The sequence below is a fragment of the Bufo bufo genome, chromosome 3, assembly GCF_905171765.1.
Source record: "Bufo bufo chromosome 3, aBufBuf1.1, whole genome shotgun sequence".
NCBI lineage: Eukaryota > Metazoa > Chordata > Amphibia > Anura > Bufonidae > Bufo > Bufo bufo.
In genome coordinates this window covers 304,350,919-304,370,429 of record NC_053391.1, presented here as the reverse complement: position 1 = coordinate 304,370,429, position 19,511 = coordinate 304,350,919, and the positions used below count along the sequence as shown (strand labels likewise).

Here is a 19,511-nt window from a genome sequence, read left to right as displayed (position 1 = left end):
CGTGGCAGTCGCAGCATGTTGCAGTGCGACACCATAGACTGCCATTATAAAAATTGTCGCGCGACATTAGTGCAACTAAATGTCGTGCGACAAATCTCATCGTGTAGATGTAGCCTAATAGCTGCCCACCCTTCTGCTTATCCTCACACCTACATGAAAATCCTCCCCATACTGTGACAGGATAACACGGGTACAGAGCACCCCCCACTGCTATCTGCAATTAACAGAGAGACAGCACCCAGGTACATGGTAGAGGATGACACCCGCGAGTAATGGTACATCCTAGGACATGTCAGGTGTATAGAGGATGTGCAATGATGTATATTTTGACTAGCAGTCAGCACAGGGCGAGTCCATCAAACACGGGGGGAGGCATTGGTTGGTCTTCTGATGCCCCCTGCAGCTGCAGCCGCCGGTATTTGGAGAAGGCGGGGTGACAGACAGTGTCTCGGCCAATGAGGGGCGCGCATAGCAGGTCACGTGGCTGTGGTGGGCGCTTTTGTTCGTTGCTGCTGAGAGCGCGTGTGGTATTCATCGGCAGAGACAGGTGAGAGCTGGACGGCTGTGGTGAGCGCTTGTGAGAGGGTTTTACCTCGTGTATCGTTATTGTGCCTGAGTGAAGATGAGTGCACCGGGGGCGCTTATGTTAAGGCGGTGTCGTGATGGGTTACTGCCGTTCTCGTGTGGGGCCCAGCGCACCCGTTAAGTGACTGTTTCTAGCGTCTTGCTCGCTAAACGCAGCTGTTGCGTGTGACCACCGTGCATAGTGAGCGCACCTGTGGGGAGCTGGTGCGTACATGTGTGTGAGATGGAGAGGCGCGCGCTCGCAGTACCACAGCATGCATGCGGGGAGGTTGCGGGGTTAATACGCTGTCTGACAGAGCTGGCTATAATAGGCGCGCTCCCTGCTTTGTTCAGGTGTAGTGTCTGGCCCCGCCTTGCTAGCTATTGGTCGAGCAGAGCCTGGCTCCGCCCCTCGCAGCCTGACACTGTCTTCTTGCCGCCGCTGTACTGTTACATCCAGTAGCTGGTTGGCGGGTGTGGCACTCGGGCTCCTCGTGACGCAGCTAGTCTTCCTTGCGGGTCACGTGGGTTATGTTTCGCGCTTTTTTGTTGTGGTACCCTCGTGGGGATGATGGGTGGGGCACGCCCCTTTTGTCACGTGACGCATGTGCGCCACTCGTTGCCCGGCTTCGCTGGTTGTGTCTGTGGCTGCCTGTACAGTCAGTAACACGCTTCTTTCTTCTTGCAGTCTCCCGTAGCTGAGCGACACTTGCACTTTCAGTCATGGCCGAAGCTGGTAAGACGCTGTTATGTCTGTTAATAAAGCCTTGTGAATTCTCTCCACATCCTTGGCAGTAGAATTCATTGTCTGACCAGCATCTTTCCAGCCTTGCCCTCTTTGGGGTTGTCATGGTAGCACCAAAAGGCTGAAGTAGATGACATTACCAAATTTTCATTTTATCGTCCTTCATACTCATTTGTTGATGCCACCTATGTTGGGTATGGTGGCAACCTCTTGGACCTCCAGAACAGCCCCCCAAAAGTGAAGAGCGACCAGTGTATATGCTCTCCATTCACTCCTATGGAGATTACAAAAAATAGCAGAGCAAGGGCGTTTGGCTATTTTTGGAAGTGAATGTAGAGCACACTGCGCATGCACGGCCACCTGTGAGACCGCTCTTCACTTCTGGAGATGGATGCAGGTTCTACTTCTATCTGATATTGGTGGCATATCCAAACTGTCACCAATGTCTCTGAGGTGGTGAAAACCTCTCTAAATATTACTTGTTCTCAGAAAAGCTGGTTCACACGTTATTTTCTGTTAATATCTTGTTTCTAATTGCTTTATAAATGTCAATTTTGCTTGCCTTGTTGCTTAGCTTGTAGATACCAGATTCACAAACTTGGTGGTTAATTATTTCAATAGCCAGTCAGAAGCTGTGTAGCCAGAAGTCATTTTCCTCCCCCCCACCCCTAGGAGTGCCTTAGTCCCTTTTAATACACAATTATTTTTATCTCTTTCCATATAGATATTAAGGTAAAAGAGCTGGAGAAGCGTGCCTCTGGTCAGGCATTTGAGCTGATCCTTAGCCCCCCATCTACTGATGCAGCTCCAGATATTGCGATTGCCTCCCCAAAGAAAAAGGAATGCTCATTAGAAGAAATTCAGAAGAAGCTGGAAGCAGCAGAAGAGAGGCGCAAGGTGAGTGGTATCTTCTGTTAGATTTTTCCAGAACCCATGACAGCCCATGGAGAGAGATGGATCCGCCTGCATAGTTGGACAGGAAGCCTCAGCAATTAAAAGGGAACACCCACCTCCTTTAGTGTTGATTTCAGAGTAGATCAGTAGGAGCCATGCAAATGCAATTTTATAAAAATTCTACTTCCTTTTTTTATTGTCATTTTTTTGGGGGGGAAAGACGAACAGTTGTCATCAATCAAGCGCCAGGGAGGGATTAATGAATTAAATGGGTGCTTGTCATGGGTTCTGGAGAAAGAGAAATCCCATATGTTTTCTCATCAAGTGCTTATAAAAATAATCATAAACTGGTTTAACCAAGAGTTTTGAAAGGTACTTGTCTTGACACAAGATCAAAACTGAATATGCCCGCAGAACCACCACTGATTCTTTGTGCAGATTATATTGTAAAACAGCTGTTTAGATCGCAGATCTGCTGGAGGCCTGTCTCCTTTCATTCTGTTACATCTACTGGAAGTACTTCAGACGCCAAAATCTCCAAGTTTCCTTGCAATCTGGCAACCATGATGGAACCTTACAGTGGGAATGTTGCTGTGCATGCTGGAGCCAAAATTAACCCCCCCTGCACGGCCTGGTCTGCTCTGCATCTCCTCCCACTGGATTCTTCAGCAAAGTTTAACCCCTTCTACCATTAGCAGCACACACTCAGGGATGGAGGCTCTGCCTCTGGTACTGAGCAGCTGCAGGGTTTCCTCTTCAGACACTGAGGAGATAAATGCTTTGCTCAGGATCCGCCCTCCCTGCTGCAAACATAGAGCTGACAAAGACCCCAGAGGAGTTCTCTCCTCTGTACTCTAGTGCTGTCTGCAGAGCATTGTACAAGAAGAGTTTGGGGGAAGATCCTGTGGATCAGCAGTGTCATTGTATTGTATAGGGAAAAAATAAACGAACCAGCACCTCCACAATAAGTAAATGAGAACGCAGGTGCACGCTACCTTGGCTAAAACACACTTGGATTAGTAGAACTACAGGTAACAGCACTCTGCTAGTCAATTGCACAAAGATATAAGCAAACACTGAATTGTATAGTTGAGACTTGTAGTCCTACACATCCAACATGAGTATCCCAGCAATCACGCTAAAGAGAGGGGAGCAGTTTTATTCACTTCTTTGCTTTGTTGGGAGAGGGGAAGGCAGCCTTTGACACCCTCAGATTGTTACATGCCCCCACAGCTCTGCAACTGTCAACAAAGGGGCCAGAACAGAACTAGGGGTGTGGAATACCCTTTTAATGAATTTGAAAACCATAGCTATGTAGACAAGGCCTTATAGGAGTTGTCCCATCTGAGACAATGGGGGCATATCGCTAGGATGTGCCCCCATTGTCTGATAGGTGCGGGTCCCGCACCTACAATGAGAACTGAGCAGGGAAATGAACACAGGGTGCACTGCACAGCCGCCCTCCATTTATTTCTATGGGGCCTCCGAAAATAGCTGAGTGCTGGCTCCATTTCCGTCTGGCCCATAGAAATGTATAGGAGCAGGGGCTGCTTGGTGGTGGATGGACCCCGGGAAATCTGGGGTCCTCCTGCCACAGCTCTACCTGCTCAATTATCGTTGTAGGTGCGGGTCCCACCACTGGAACCTGCACCTATCAGACAATTGGGGCATATCCTAGTTATATGCCCCCACTGTCTGAGATGGGAATACCCCTTTAAAGAGTACCTGTCACAAGGCATATAGCCTAGTAGAGTTGAAGCTGATTAAAACAATACCTTTTGTTTTTGCTGTAGGTTCTGGTGCTCAGGAGAAATTCCAACAAAATAATAATCTTATATAGTGCCAACATTCCACAGCACTTTACAATCAGGTGGTTCAAGAACAAACAGTCATAAATAACATGGCAACAAACTTCTAATAACTATTAAAACAAGAGGAATGAGGGTCCTGCTCGCAAGAGCTTACCATCTGAGATGGGGTGAAGCAATAGGTAAAAAGTACTTGTGTTAGGCTCATGCACACAACCGTATGTATCTTGCAGTCCGCAAAAAATACAGATGACATCGGTGTGCATTCTGTATCTTGTGCAACAGAACAGCTGGCCCTTAATAAAACAGTACTAGCCTTGTCTGCAGACAATAGGACCTGTTTTTATTTTTTGCAGCATGGAAATACAGAAATTAATTGCACAATGGAGTAACTTAGTTTTTTCTGACCCATTGAGCGGTTGAACTGACACAAAGACAATATGTTTGTGTGCATGAGCCCTTATACAATGGTCTGGCCATCTTGGCACAATGGAGAAGATATAAGGGTACTTTCACACTAGCGTTTCTTTTTTGGCATAGAGTTCCGTCACAGGGGCTCTATACCAGAAAATAACTGATCAGGCATATCCCCATGCATTCTGAATGGCGAGTAATCCGTTCAGGATGTCTTCAGTTCGGTAGTTTTGACTGGGCAAAAGATAAAACCGTAGCATGGTTTAAAGGCATATTTCTGAAGGCATGGCGGTAAATGGAGAAGGGTTAGATGAGGGGATGCAATAGGCTAACCTAAAAAGATGTGTATTTAGGGAGCTGCTAAAACTGCATGTTATGAATTAACCTAATTGCTTAGTGTAGGGCAGGGATGCTCAACCTGTAGCTGTTGCAAAACTACAACTCCCAGCATGCCCTAATGGCTCTAGGCTGTCCAGGCATTGCTGGGAGTTGTAGCTTTGCAATAGCTGGACACCAATTAGTAATGAGTTATGGGCGTGCTGCCCTGGAGTTATCAGGCTTAGGTAGGTTAGTGGAAGTAGAAGATGCCAATTTTTTTTTTTTTTTTTTTTTTAAATGCGAATGAGCTTTTTGAACAGGAGGCAGGCTTATGCGGTATGATTACTGTTTCTGTGATGCCCCTGGTGCTCAATACGAACACCTCTTCCCTTCACAACACACCCCCTTGGATTGACAGTGCTAGACTTCAGGACTAGTGCTGAAATCTCACACTGGTACGCATGCTCTAGAATGGCACATGAGCACTGTCTTCTGCTGCTTCAAGAGCAGCAAAGATGTATACTGCGCATGTGCTCTTCACTTTACTGAACCCAGAAGTGAAGGCACAATTTCCTTCAGTACACTGGTGCAAGATCTCAACACTACATCTGAAGTCTAGTGCTGGCAAATCTAAGGGGAGGAGGGCGTTTTGAAGGAAAGAGGTTTTAGTATTCAGCACCGAGGGTGTCTCTGGAGCAACAGCTCATTTGCATAGTAAGTCTAAATTTCTCGAACGCTGGCACCTACAGTAAAAATAAAGGTACAGTTTTAATTAAATGGCTTAATCAACCCTACTACGCTATGTGCCTGGTTTTATAGGGTTGATCCTGGTGATAGAGCTGCTTTAAAGGCATGCCTCCAAGCTTTCCTAATTTGGAGGCTGACCCTCTTTTTGCCCCAAGTCCCTCTTTGCTTTTGAAATGTCCCTCTTTTCCCAGGTGCCTCCACAACGGCACTCACAGGAGGTTGTCCTCACCCCCAGGACAGGAAACGACACAGCACATGATTTAAAAAGGCCTCCTCCCCTTACCTATTCAGTTGAGCTGGATGAAGCAGAGTTAGTATCTGATCCAGACTCTGCCTCCTCAGATGACTGCTCAGGAAGACCCTTGTTTCTGCCTGAAGAGACTCTTCTAAAAACCATAAGAGCCACTATGGACATTGAGGTGAAAGAAACCTGTTCTGTCCAGGATCAAATGTTCCAGGGGCTGGGGAAAGAAGAAAAAGGGTCTTCCCCATCCATAACATAAAATCCCTGATATCCAGAGAATGGAGGGATCCTGAAAGAAGAACTCTGACAAATTCCTTTAAAAGGAAATATCCCTTTGCGGACACAGAATCTAATCTGTGGGACAAAACTCAAAAGATCGATGTCCCTGTTGCCCGCATTTCAAAAAAGACCTCTTTGCTGTTTGAGGACATGGGTCTCTTGTGAGATCCCATGGACAAGAAGTCCAGAATTTATTGAAAGCCTGGGAAACAAATACTTCCATGCTGCATCCCAGTATTGCTTCTACCCGCATAACCAGATTTCTATCAGTCTGGCTAAATCGGTTAGAGCACTTAGCAGCTGGTACCCCGAGGGAAGAGATCTTATCTTCCTTGCCTGTTTTTTAAAGAAGGCATAAATTTTTTTGGCATATGCAGACCTATTCAGATTTTCTGCAAGGTCAGCTGTTCTGTCTATTGCGGCTCGTAGAAAAATCTGGCTTCGTACATGGTGTGACGCTGGGTCAAAAATGGTTTTGCGCTATCTCCTGTGAGGGAGATGGCTTATTTGGCTCGGGGTTAGCCGATATTCTTGAAAAGGCCTTGGATGAGAAAAAAGGAATTCCCCTCAAAAGCCATTACTTTCATCAGACAGTCCTTTCAGAACCAAAAAGTCTGGATCAGAAGAAAGAAGGGTCAAGGAAGTGGCAGCCTTCTAGGAGTAGAGGATGAGGATTCCTATTCAATCCTGAAAGCTCCTCACGTCCCACAATGATGCCATGTCGGGGGAAGGTTAACTTTCTTCACCTTGGCCTGGGAGAAAATGGGAGCCTTCCCATGGGTAGTGTCTACCCTAAGAGGGCTTAAAACTAGAGTTTTCTTCCCCCTCCCCCAGATCGTTTTATTATAAACAAACTTCCTCAAAAAGGTCTTGTCTAGAACTGGAAATCTTTTCCCTTGTAAACAAAAAGGTACTACTTCCGGTTCCAGTAGATCAGTACGGCAGGTTTCTATTCTCCAATATTTCTGGTCCAAAAGCTGAACAAATCCTTCCATTTAATAATTTAAAATCCCTCAACAGATCCATCATATACAAAAAATTCAAGATGGAAACTATAAAAATCCACAATTAACTTACTCCCTCAGGACGCTTACTATCATGTCCAAATATGTCAGGCCCATTTAAGAATTGCTGTCTTCATGGAGGACCAACTACACAATTTTCATTTAGGAGCCCTCCCATTTGGACTCTCCTCTGCTCCAAGGATTTTTTTTCAAAGATCATGTCGGAGGTCATGAAGTAACTACATCTAAAGCAGATTCTGATTGTACTGTATCTCAATGACTTCCTGATTGCTTCACCCATAGAGAAAGTTCCAAGTACCCACCTCCTTTCAAGTGAAAAAGTGCTTTAGCACCCTGGGGTGGATTATAAAATTCAAAAAAATCAATTTAGCTCCAGACCAAAAGAAGCTCTTCTTGGGAGTACTCTTAAATTCTCATCTTCTAATGTCCTTTTTGCCCCTAGAAAAAAAAAACATCTATGTCAGTCTCTCTGTTTTGCAGCCAGAGGACTTCCTCCATCAGGAACATCATGACTATCTTAGGCCTTCTGACGGCTACAATCCTGTCAGGAAGATGGGCTCAGTTATGAGGCTTCTTCAGGCCTTCCTCTTGTCTTTCTGGAACAGAACAAATTCTGCCCTAGAAAAGCTCATTCTCATCCAAAATTCTGTAAAGATCCTTAATGTGGAGTGGAAAAGAACTTGCAGGCAGGTGTCTATTGGAGGCAGGAAAAAAAAACATGGTCTTAACCACAGACGCAAGCAGTTTGGGATGGGGCAGCCATTCAGGAGGGAGAATAGTTCGGGGCGGGGGGAGCATATGTTACAGACTTCCTCCAATCGAAGAGCTCACAGCCATCTACAAAGTAATCATCTGACTTCACTCCATCTCAAACATGTAAAGGTGTTATCAGACAACACCACTGCAGTTGCCTACTTGAACAAGCAAGGAGGAACCAAAGCCGTTCCCTAGGGGCAGTGTCTCAGGACTTATTTTTTTATTTTCCTTGGGCAGAAAAATCTTGTTTGTTTTTAAAGAGGACCTTTCACTAGATTAAAAAATCTAAACTAACTATACAGACATGCGGTGCCAAGGGATCTCCCTGCACTTACTATTATCCCTGGGCGCTGCTCTGTTCGCCCGGTATAGCCTCCGGTATCTTCACATGTTAGGCTCCACCCAGTGGAACCTGCCGGTGTCTCCTTCTCCCATGCTGTAGAACTGGCCAATCGCAGCGCTCAGCTCATAGCCTGAGTTTTTTTTTTTTCTCTCAGGCTATGAGCTGAGTGCAGTGATTGGCCAGTTCTACAGCATGGGAGAAGGAGATGCTGGCAGATTCCACTGGGTGGAGCCTAACATGTGAAGATACCGGCGCCTATACCGGGCTAACGGAGCGGCGCCCAGGGATCCCTGGGCGCCGCTCTCCATGTCTGTATAGTTAGTTTCGATTTTTTTATTTTAATTTTTTTTATCTAGTGAAAGGTCCTCTTTAACCGCAGTTCATGTGAAAGAACAATGTAATGGCCAACTTCCTCAGCTGTCAGACTTTGAAGGAGGGCGAATGGTCACTGAATTCTCATATTCCAACAGATCTGCAAAAGATGGAGTCCCAGATCTAGATCTATTTGCCAAAAGGGGTAAGACAGATCAGAAGGTTTTGCTTTCCCCACAGGACCAACTGTTTTGGGTAGACACACTATTCCAGCCATGGCCAATAGCTCTTTATGCTTTCCCTCCCTTCAGTTTGATTCCAAGAACTCTAATGAAGGTAGAGTGAGGAGCCCAGGTAATCATTGCTCCATTGTGGCCAAGGAGGTCTTGGTTCCCCCTGCTGCTCAGGCTGTCAGCAGGAGTATACTGGACCTATCCAGCTACCCTGGACCTTCTTCACAAAGGACCAGTATTTCATCCCAGGATAAATCTTTGCAGCTGAACACCTCGCCTTGAAGGACTAAAAGGGTTGACTGATGTGGTAATCTCTACTATGATGAGCTGAAAGCCTAGAACATCAAAAATTAAGGACCTGGAAAGCTTTTTTTTTTTTGTCCTCAATCACCTTTCTCCAGACATTCCTCAAATTCTAGGTTTCTTACAGGTGGGATTAGATAAGGGTCTCTGGCCTGCAACACAAGGTGCAGGTTTCAGCTTTAAGTGCCTTCCTGGATAAGAGACTGACTGACTTCCCACTCATCAAGCATTTCTTGACCTGAGCTTGGTCCTCCTCAGTTCTAACAGAACCTCCAGTTGAACAGATTTCTTTAAAGATGCTTGCCTACAAAACAGTTTTTCTTGTAGCAATAACCACTGCTAGAAGAATTGGAGAAATTCAGGCGTTCTCTCGCAAGCCTCTGTCTTGTGGTCCTGGACAACCGCATAATTCTCAGACATTGCCCTGCTTTTCTTCCCAAGGTGATTTCCAGGTTTCATTGTGAACAGGAAGTTTTGTTACCTTCCTTCTTGCAATCTCAAACTACGGAAAGAGATTAAATTCCACAACCTGCATGTGAGAAGAGTTATCCTACCTGCATACCACCATTAAACTTCAGACAGGTGGCCAGCAAATCTATAGCCAGATGGATTAGAGATGTAGTTGCCTTTTCTTATGTCCAAAAGAATCTTCATTCCCCCTTCCAGGATAAATGACCATTCTACCAGAGCGGTCATCTTCCTGGGCGGAATCTACTTCAGTCTCAGACCAGATCTGCAGGGCAGCCACGTGGGCAAGCCCTATATGACTCATATCATTATAAATTAGACCTTCTTAATAACAGGGACCTATCCTTTAGCCACATTCCTTTCTGCCGTGGTCCCTCCCTAATATTGATTACTCTGGTAATCCTCCTGTGAGTGCTGTTGTGGAGGCGCCAGGGAAAAGGGTAAATTACTCTTACCGGTAACTTTATTTATTATTTTTTTCAATAGCCTCCACAACAGCACTCAATAGCCTCCACAACCCTCCCTTTTTTCCTTTTGTCTCTTAAATTGCATCATTTGCAAATGGTTAATACATATTTTGTTCTTGCATCACTTCCATGTCCTCTTATTGACTGAATAGGTAAGGGGAAGAGTCCTTTTAAATCATGTGCTCCGGCATTGTTTCCTGTCCTGTGGGAAGGGACACCCTCCTGTGAGTGCCATTGTGGAGGCTATGGGAAAAACCAATTACCATTAAGCGTAACTTACCCTTTTTGACTTGGGAAATGTGCATGAATAAACTACAGCAGAATCTGCATGGTTCTTACCTGTATATTAGACCTTATTTGGTGCAGTTTGGACCTTAACCCATTCCCTCAAACAGGTGTACATGTCACACATCCCAAACTGGTATCAGTACTAATTATATATCACCTTGCAAAAAAATACCCTCCCACAGTTCTGTAAATATAAGGTTATGGGGTTTAGAATATGGCAATGCAAAGAAACCCTCCCTTTTTTTTTTTTTTTTTTTCAGTTTTTAATAAAACACCAGAAAAACTAATATCACTAATTGTACTGACCCAGAGAATGGGTCTGTCCAAGACTAAAGTGAGCACCATATATTTTTTTAACTACAAAAAGCTACTCTCCCTGTGACAGTGCCACCATTCCAGTGTCATGGCTTCCAGCTGACTGGTAAGTGCTAATGCTGTGAATAAGCTCCTGTGGCACTTGAGCATCCTTTTCACCTCATAAGGGTTTGTTGGATATAGCACTGGTATGTGCCCTCTGTGGAGTGGCAGAAAATGTTTGTATTTTCTGGTCTCAGGAGATGGTGCAAGCACCAGATAACAGGTCTTAGAGCTTGCTCAGTTTAAGGGCTTATGCACAATGTTCTTTGGGTCTGCATCTGAGCCATGTGGAACATTCACTTCAATGAGGCTGCAAAAGATGAGGACAGCTCTCCATGTTCTGTTAGCATCTGTTGCTCCAATCCGTGGCCCTGCAAAAAACATGTCCTATTGTCCATTTTTTGGACAAACTGGCATTTCTATTGGCGTCCGTTCTGCAAAACACGGCATGGTTGTGTGCATGAGCCTTAAGTCTGCTAATTGGAGCTTTTATGACTTGGGAACTCTAATTCAAAGTGCCAGTTCACACGAATGCTTTATAAAGGTACAGTTCAGCATGGAATTTGCAGGTTTTTTTAACCAATGAATGTTTACTTCAGTACAAAGCTATGTTTTCAGTTCAAGCAGATCTGTGCAGAAATTGCACAAAACCATGAATTGTAAAGGCCAGTCCCCAACTTGGGACTCTTCTATTAACCAGAATTGGGTTGCACCATGTATCAATCATCAATGTGTGTCTGTGTTTTTGCTTCTCTACTGTCCAGCTTAGTAGTGGCTCCTGTCGGAGAACTTTGTACGTGCTAAGTGCAGCACACACCATGGTTTTCATAGCAGCCGCACAGAGGTGCTGACCACTGCCACCAATGAGAACGAAGGGGGAAAAAGACTCAACACGGTCCTTGCAGTGCTGCATGCGCATAGGTTAAAGGACATTTAATGTCATCTCCATGTGACCAGTATGATCTACATGTTACTGGTCACATAGCGATGACATCACGGGTCCTTCAATACCCAGAAGGAACTTCCTGCAGATGTTTCCTGCTGTTTTTACAGGGATGTGTAGTATGGTGAGGCACATGGTCATACTTTAGTACCTCACATTAGTAGTAAGACTCCAATCATGTACCTCATAATGGGCAACATGGGGTTAGTGATGGTGTCACTATTAGAGGCACATGGAGGTTCCAAATTAAAGGGGTTGTCCGGGTTCAGAGCTGAGCCCTGACACACCCATATTTTCACCCAGAATTCCCCCCTGACAAAAGCATTGGAGCTTTTTATGCTCTGATGCTCTCTATTGCCCTGCAAAGGCATTGAGGAGATCTGGTGACTTACTGGGCTGCCAGGCGTAAGCTTCCACCCAGCAGTGAGCACGAGAATGTCACCGGCACTCTTGGGTGTGCTTTAGCGCTGCCCTAGCCTGTAAAGCAGCTAGGGCAGTGCTAAAGCCAGCCCATCAGAGCCTGTGGTGTCACTGAACACACTGCTGGGCAGACTCCTCCACCCAGCAGTGTTGTAAATAAAAAATAAAAAAACCTGAGTATGAAATGCTCTGATAAGATGGCTGCCTGGGTGAAATTATGGGTATGTCCAGGTTTAGCTTTGAACCCAAACAACCCCTTTAACACCATAATATACCTCGCCACCTAATGGACAACATGGTTAATGTGATGTACATGATCATGTTACTTACTACTAATGTAAGGCACATGTAGGTACAAACTGATAAAACTACATGCCTCAATTAAGGACTCATGCACACAACTGTATTTTGTAGTCTGCAAAAAAATACATTCCGTATTTTGCAGACCTGAACAGCTGGCCCTTACAGAACAGTACTATCCTTTTCTGTATGGTACTGGAAAATTATATATTATATAAAATTTTATTTTTTTGCAGACACATTGAAATGAATGGGTCTGCCAAAAAAGTAATGGACACTGAAAGAAAATAAATTTCTGTGCATGAGCCCTAATAGTAGGTAATCTGGCCTTCTCTTCAACCAGCTGATCGTTGGGTGTGCCGGACCCCTGACTATCTGATATTGATTACCTAAACTAAGGGTCATACATATTTAAATCCCAGGAAAAAAAACTTGAACGTGAGGCATACAGTTTTATCAATTCAGACTTCCATGTGCCTCACATTAGTAATCCCAATCTAGGACCTTCTCACATAATAGGTAATGCATGCTGAGCCCACACTATTCTACCTCTTTTGGTGCCACAAGAAGTAGAATATAGTGTGGGCTCAGCATGCATGTGGAACTTGCATTCCCTGAATTTAATGTAGGCCAGTGGAGGTAGTATTTATTGTAGGGTCCTGTCCTAAAGAGATTGCCTTGGTGGACAGGCACAAATTTTTCATCTTGCATTAATATCCTAAGTGTGTAAAATGTTCATCTTATTTCTCAGCTACACGAGGCTGAGATCTTAAAACAGCTTGCAGAGAAGAGAGAGCATGAAAAAGAAGTTCTGCAGAAAGCTAAAGAAGAAAACGACAACTTCAGCAAGATGGCCGAGGAAAAATTAACTTCTAAAATGGAAGCCATTAAAGAAAATAGAGAGGCCCAGATTGCAGCAAAACTGGAGAGATTGCGAGAACTGGTAAGTAATGTAGACTCTATTAGGGTGTTAGACGTTCTGTGTGTTTTCTAACCAGAATGGTTTTTATCCTTCACAGGAGAAGAATCGGGAAGAGATCAGAAAGGGAAAGGATTCCAAAGAAGCTGAAAATTGAGTTGCATCTGTGAAGGCCGCCCCAACGGTGCAAAGCTTATTCTGTCAGTGTGTCCCCCTCCCTATTCTGTATGTGTTTAGCAGCTGTAATGATGTAGACAGACAAAATGCATCATATTTGCTTGGTTAACAAGAAAGCCTTTCACTTATCCAGTCTTGCTGTGCTGGTTACTGTTGTATTGTACTGGAAAGTTTTGGTGTGGGGTTTTCTAGTATTGTTATACCAGTGTTCAGACTGTTAAATAATGCACTTAAATATCAATGGTTCTCTGTATCTGACTTGTAATGGTTTGTCTTAATAAAAAAAAATAACTTGTTGGAAAGTGCTGCCTCAGCAACTTGTTAAAACCAATATTTTGCCACCCTAAAATCTGTGCACCAGGCTGAAATCTGAATCCAATAACAAATTGGGTTTCATTAAAACTTTTTAGATATGTATAAAAAAAAATACCCCTAACAAAAGGAGGAAAGGTTATTTTGTACAGAGTTTGGCATTATTCAGTGTTTTGGTCAGATTTTTCATTGGTGATTGTGAGCCAAAACCAGGAGTGGAGGCTCAACAGACATGAGGTCTAAGGGAAGGGTCTGCACCTGTTTGGTGTTTACCTGCTCCCTGTTTGCACTCCCAATAACTGATAGAAATCATTGATTAAGGCTACATGCACACGAACATAAGGGCTCCGTGCCTGTGCTGCAGACCGCAAATTGCGGTCTGCAATGCACGCACACAGACTGGGGCAGTCACATGTGGATCACGGTCCCATTCACTTGAATGGGTCTGCGATCCGCAGCTGACTGCACAACAAAAAAGTAGTGCATGTGCTACTTTTTTTGTGGTGCAGAGGCACAGCCAGAAACTCCACTGAAGCACTCCATACTGCTTCAGTGGGGTTCCAATCCGTGCCTCTGTTCTGCATCTCCGTGATTGGGGACCCATTCAAGTGAATGGGTACATGATGCGGAATGCACACGGCCGGTGCTCGTGTATTGTGGACCCGCACTGCATGTAGCCTGAGGCCTTGGGAAGCAATAATTCTCAAGCAATAAGTAATGCTACCTCACAAACATAAGACCCAGTTTTTAGAGCCATGGTCCCACAGTGGTCTTGTCATTTTAGTGCTGCACACCATCTAGTGCTTAATTGTAGATGGTCACTTCTCCAGGTCAAGTCTGCTGTATAAATAGGATAGTCAAAGTCCATAATGTGACCATATTAAGGGTAAGGGGCTAGCAATCCCTAAAGATGCCTAAATACAGAGCTCCTTCCCTGATTAGTTTGACCCCATCTGGAACCTTGCCCTACTCTTGGACCTATAGGTGAAAATTATAACATCGTGCAAAAGTCATTTATTTCAGTAATGCAAATTAAATGGAATTGCATTAATGCAGCTTAAAATTAGAATTTTGTGAAAAGGTTCAATGTTCTAGGCTCAAAGTGTCACTCGTCAGCTAATTGATCCATACCCCCTGAGCAAAGGGTACCTCAAAATTGTGACTGGGGTTTCATAAGCTATAAGCCATAATCATCCAAATTATACCAAATAAAGGCTTGAAATATCTCGCTTTACATGTAATGAATATCTCGTATGTTAGTTTCACCTTTAAGTTGCATTACTGAAATAAATGAACTTTGCACGATATTCTAATTTTTGGGAGTGCCAGGTTTCTATCTTGGTATTATTGGACTCCTCAGGAGACTTCAGAACTAGAGAATTAAACGAAACAAACAATGCTGGTTATAGTGAGTGATGGGTAGGTGGGGTCTTCTACCTGTAAATACCCTGCAAATAGGCCTGTGATCAGTAGATCAAGGGCTCATCTAGCTCCTGGTTAAAGCCTCATTCATGTGTCCGTGCCAAATCTGAGCAGGTGGTCAGTGATGCATCTGTGAAGGAATTGTGTTGGGTCTGTCTGTCTTTTGCTGTCTGTTGCATCTGTGTTTCACTGACTGCACAGCTGAAATATTTTCAAATCTCTTAATCAGTGGAACGCAGATGGCATCCGTGGTTTTCACAGACCCATAGACTATAATGGACGTGATGGATCCGTGAACACGGACAAAATAGAGCATGCTAAAACACTATCTGAATACACACATTAAAGTGAATGGGGACGTGTGCTGTCCCTGGAGAGCACGTACTAATGTCCGTGGAACACTGAGGTGTGAATGAGGCTTAACTTTCTGAATCTGAGAGAAGCTCCTGGTTTCTCTAGGTCTCAGCACCTTGTTCGAATAGATGCTTCACCCTATAGAATTCCTGTCTGCATGATTGCTCCAGGCACAGATTGGATGTGAATGGCCGTGGCAATATGGAGACTTGTGTCAGATGAATGAACTGTACTACATGCAGGTACACGCTGTCATGTATCTATAGGTTTCAATTCAAGCAGAAATGTGCCCACGTGTCCTTTTTAACAGGGTTGTTTAGATTTGGAGTACTGTAAAGCATGGGATATTACACTTAAAGGGATTCTGTCACCAGGTTTCACCCCTGTCAGCTAAACATATGCTGATGTTCAGGGCCTCATCAGGATTCCTAATGTGGGCTTCTAAATGTGATCCGTAGCCTTATTTTGCTAAAAAAAAAAAACTGGTTTTACTAACCTGTCACTCAAAGAAATAAGGTGCCCAAGGGATGCAAGGTGCCCGCCGCACCCACTGCCATTCATGCCCAGCGCTGCCTTTCCAGACTTCTGCACCGCCTCCTAATCCTCTGTGCTGCCTCTCGCTCTCCCTCCATCCTCTCTCATCCTGCTGTAAGATCTCACGCGTGCGCACAGGGCTCTGCCTGATGCGCCCGTGCGGACCTCTCGATTTGGCTTCTTGAAGCGAAGTGCGCATGCGCTGGCACTTCAACCCAGGTATGACCTGCACTCTGGCGCCAGCCTCTCAGAGCCCTGTGTGCACACGTGATATCTTACAGCAGGAGGAGGGAGAGCGAGAGACCGCACAGAGGATTAGGAGGCGGTGCAGAAGTCTTTGAGTGACAGGTTAGTAAAACCTGTTTTCTTAGCAAAATAAAGGCTACGGATCACATTTAGAAGCCCACATTAGGAATCCTGATGAGGCCCTGAACATCAGCATATGTTTAGCTGACAGGGGTGAAACCTGGTGACAGAATCCCTTTAAAGTTAAAATATACACATATTTGTCTAGAACAGAAGTTGGTAGCAGACAGCTCTACACAGTAAGGCCTCATGCACATGGCTGTTTTAGTCTGCATCCAAGTCGCAGTTTTGGCGGCTCGGATGCGGACCCATTCACTTCAGTGGGGCCGCAAAAGATGTTCACAGCACTGTGTGCTGTCCGCATCAGTTGCTCCGTTCCGTGGCCCCGCAAAAAAATATAACGTCCTATTCTTGTCCGCGCTTTGCGGACAAGAATAGGCAGTTATATTTAAAGGCTGTCCGTGCCGTTCCGCAAATTGCACGGTCGTGTGCATGTAGCCTAAGGGTCCATTCACACGTCCGTAGAACCGTAGAATGGGTCTGCATCTGTGGACACATTCATTCTCAATGGGGGACAGAAAGGACACATTGTGCTGTCCGCGGCTCCCGAAAAAAAAAATAGAACATTTCCTATTCTTGTCCGCAATGGCGGACAAGAATAGGCATTTCTATAGGGGTGCCGGCCCAGTGTATTGCAGATCCGCAATACACTACGGACGTGTGAATGGATCCTAAATGCATCGGTGTCAGCAGAAATCCACACAATTGCTTAATCTATAGAACATGAAGATGATAAACTAATGGTTGCTGTTCTCCTTTTCTGGAGCGACTTTATCCATGGGATCTGCCTCCTTGTCCATAGGTCGACCACTTCAGTTTAGGGTTCTTTATAATATTTGCCTATGTTTGGCACCTACAACAATGGCTTTCTTTTGTATGGGCTATATAAACATCTGAGAGGTGATCACACAGATAAATCCCCCATCCTCTGCATCCCATGCATTGGGAGACTATGGGCCAGATTTATCATTAGCTCAGGTCAGAATAATGGAGTGAAAAAGTCCCAAACGCTAAAACTGCGCACAAATTTGCGACTTTTTTCTGCTCTGCACTATGCTCGCCAGTTTTCTGAAAGTGGGCGTGTCTTCTTATGTAAATGAATCTCTAGACAGATTTACTATTGGGACTATTTAAAAAAGTCGCAAAAAAGTCCCAATTTCACTCCAGTGAGGACCATGCTTATCTTATGAGACTTTTTAATAGAACATGCGACTTTTTCATAAAAACATGCGACTTTTTCATAAAAACGTGCGACTTTTGTAAAGCTGCTTACTGACGGATAAACTGCTACCGTCAAACCACATTTATTACAGTCTTAAAGGGCCGATCATAAATCTGACTTGGCTAAAACTGACTTTAGCCATATGTGAAAGTGGAGTGAGCTGTCAGAGGAATGATAAATCTGGCCCCATGTCTTCTACACTGCCGCAGAAAGCTTCAATCTCAGAGCTGAAGTAATGCATCAATACCACAGCATCAATTTTGGGTCTATAGGGCATTTTCCTGTAAAGTAGCAAACCTGATGCAATGAGGAAAAAAAAGGTTTTTACAAAAAAGGTTTCAGAGGATCTTTTGAGCTTAGGGCTCTTTCACACTTGCGTTCTTGTCTTCCGGCATAGAGTTCCGTCGTCGGGGCTCTATGCCGGAAGAATCCTGATCAGGATTATCCTAATGCATTCTGAATGGAGAGAAATCCGTTCAGGATGCATCAGGATGTCTTCAGTTCCGGAACGGAACGTTTTTTGGCCGGAGAAAATACTGCAGCATGCTGCGCTTTTTGCTCCGGCCAAAAATCCGGAACACTTGCCGCAAGGCCGGATCCGCAATTAATGCCCATTGAAAGGCATTAATCCGGATCCGGCCTTAAGCTAAACGTCGTTTTGGCGCATTGCCGGATCCGACATTTAGCTTTTTCTGAATGGTTACCATGGCTGCCGGGACGCTAAAGTCCTGGCAGCCATGGTAAAGTGGAGCGGGGGAGCAGCATACTTACCGTCCGTGCGGCTCCCCGGGCGCTCCAGAGTGACGTCAGGGCGCCCCAAGCGCATGGATCATGTGATCACATGGATCACGTCATCCATGCGCATGGGGCGCTCTGACGTCACTCTGGAGCGCCCGGGGAGCCGCACGGACGGTAAGTATGCTGCTCCCCCGCTCCCCACTACTACTATGGCAACCAGGACTTTAATAGCGTCCTGGGTGCCATAGTAACACTGAACGCATTTGGAAGACGGTTCCGTCTTCAAATGCTTTCAGTACACTTGCGTTTTTCCGGATCCGGCGTGTAATTCCGGCAAGTGGAGTACACGCCGGATCCGGACAACGCAAGTGTGAAAGAGGCCTTACTCGCACAAACATTTTGTGACATGTTGCATCTTGAGGCCACAATTTGCGGTTCCCGATGCACGGGCAATGTCCGCGTGGCTGCCGGGACATTCAACATTCCACTTGAATGGGTCTGTGATGCGTCCGCACCGCTAAAAAATAGAACTAGTTCTATTTTTTTTTGCGGTGCGGCGGCACGGACAAAAACACCACTGAAGCACTCTAGTGCTTCCGTTCTGCATCTCTGTGATTGCAGACCCATTCAATTGAATGGGTCCGCATCCGTGATGCGGAGTGCACACGGGCCATGGGCACACAACGTTTATGTGCATGAAGCCTGACTATTTTTGCAAAGTGGGCCTGGTTACCCATGTTAATTAGTCTCATTCCAGATTTATGACAAGTCATTTTCCTGCAAAACTTGATAATCCCCACCATGCTTTTTAAAGATATTTTATATTCAAGCCTAAAATCCAGCGTAATCCAGAATCAGCAGTGTATGAGTTTAGTCAAACCTCATGTAGGTTGTTTTTTTTTGTACTCAAGTGTTTGTGGTCCGCACCCATTCATGTGCATGAAAATCTGCACCAAAAACTTGATAAATAGTGGGACTCTTTCACACGAGCTGATGCTGTGTGGGTAATCCGCTGCGTGAAAGACAGCCAAGCCCTGCTCCGGACAGCAGAGACATGGAGCATTAACATGACTGATAACGCTCTTTGCCTCTCTGATCTTTTTACTACAAAATCACGGTGACAACTTTATCTCACTGTGATTTTGTAGTAAAAAGATCACAGAGAGGCACGGAGCGTTATCAGTCATGTTACTGCTCTGTGTCTCTGCTGTACAGAGTGCGGCTTGGCTGTCTTTCACG

At 45.0% G+C, this 19,511-nt stretch overlaps 1 protein-coding gene and 1 long non-coding RNA gene across 2 annotated transcripts; one reads left to right on the top strand and one right to left on the bottom strand.

Moving 5' to 3' along the window:
- Positions 1 to 445: 445 nt before the first annotated feature.
- On the top strand, positions 446 to 13,626 carry STMN1 (stathmin 1). The gene is made up of 5 exons (XM_040421888.1): positions 446 to 547; positions 1,253 to 1,300; positions 2,034 to 2,206; positions 12,980 to 13,171; positions 13,248 to 13,626. The coding sequence occupies exons 2-5, from the start codon at positions 1,288 to 1,290 to the stop codon at positions 13,302 to 13,304; spliced, it is 435 nt and encodes a 144-aa protein (XP_040277822.1). The 5' UTR covers positions 446 to 547; positions 1,253 to 1,287; the 3' UTR covers positions 13,305 to 13,626.
- Positions 5,809 to 18,938, bottom strand: LOC120993378. The gene is made up of 3 exons (XR_005777239.1): positions 18,754 to 18,938; positions 14,768 to 14,770; positions 5,809 to 5,818 (listed from the first exon to the last, which is right to left on the bottom strand). It is a non-coding gene; the product is annotated as an uncharacterized LOC120993378 (long non-coding RNA).
- Between the last annotated feature and the right edge of the window lie 573 nt (positions 18,939 to 19,511).

Excerpts from the sequence above, each read along its gene's own strand:
- STMN1 (XM_040421888.1), top strand. Across the intron at positions 2,207-12,979 it reads CAGCAGAAGAGAGGCGCAAG|CTACACGAGGCTGAGATCTT; the intron begins GTGAGTGGTATC and ends CTTATTTCTCAG. Across the intron at positions 13,172-13,247 it reads TGGAGAGATTGCGAGAACTG|GAGAAGAATCGGGAAGAGAT; the intron begins GTAAGTAATGTA and ends TATCCTTCACAG.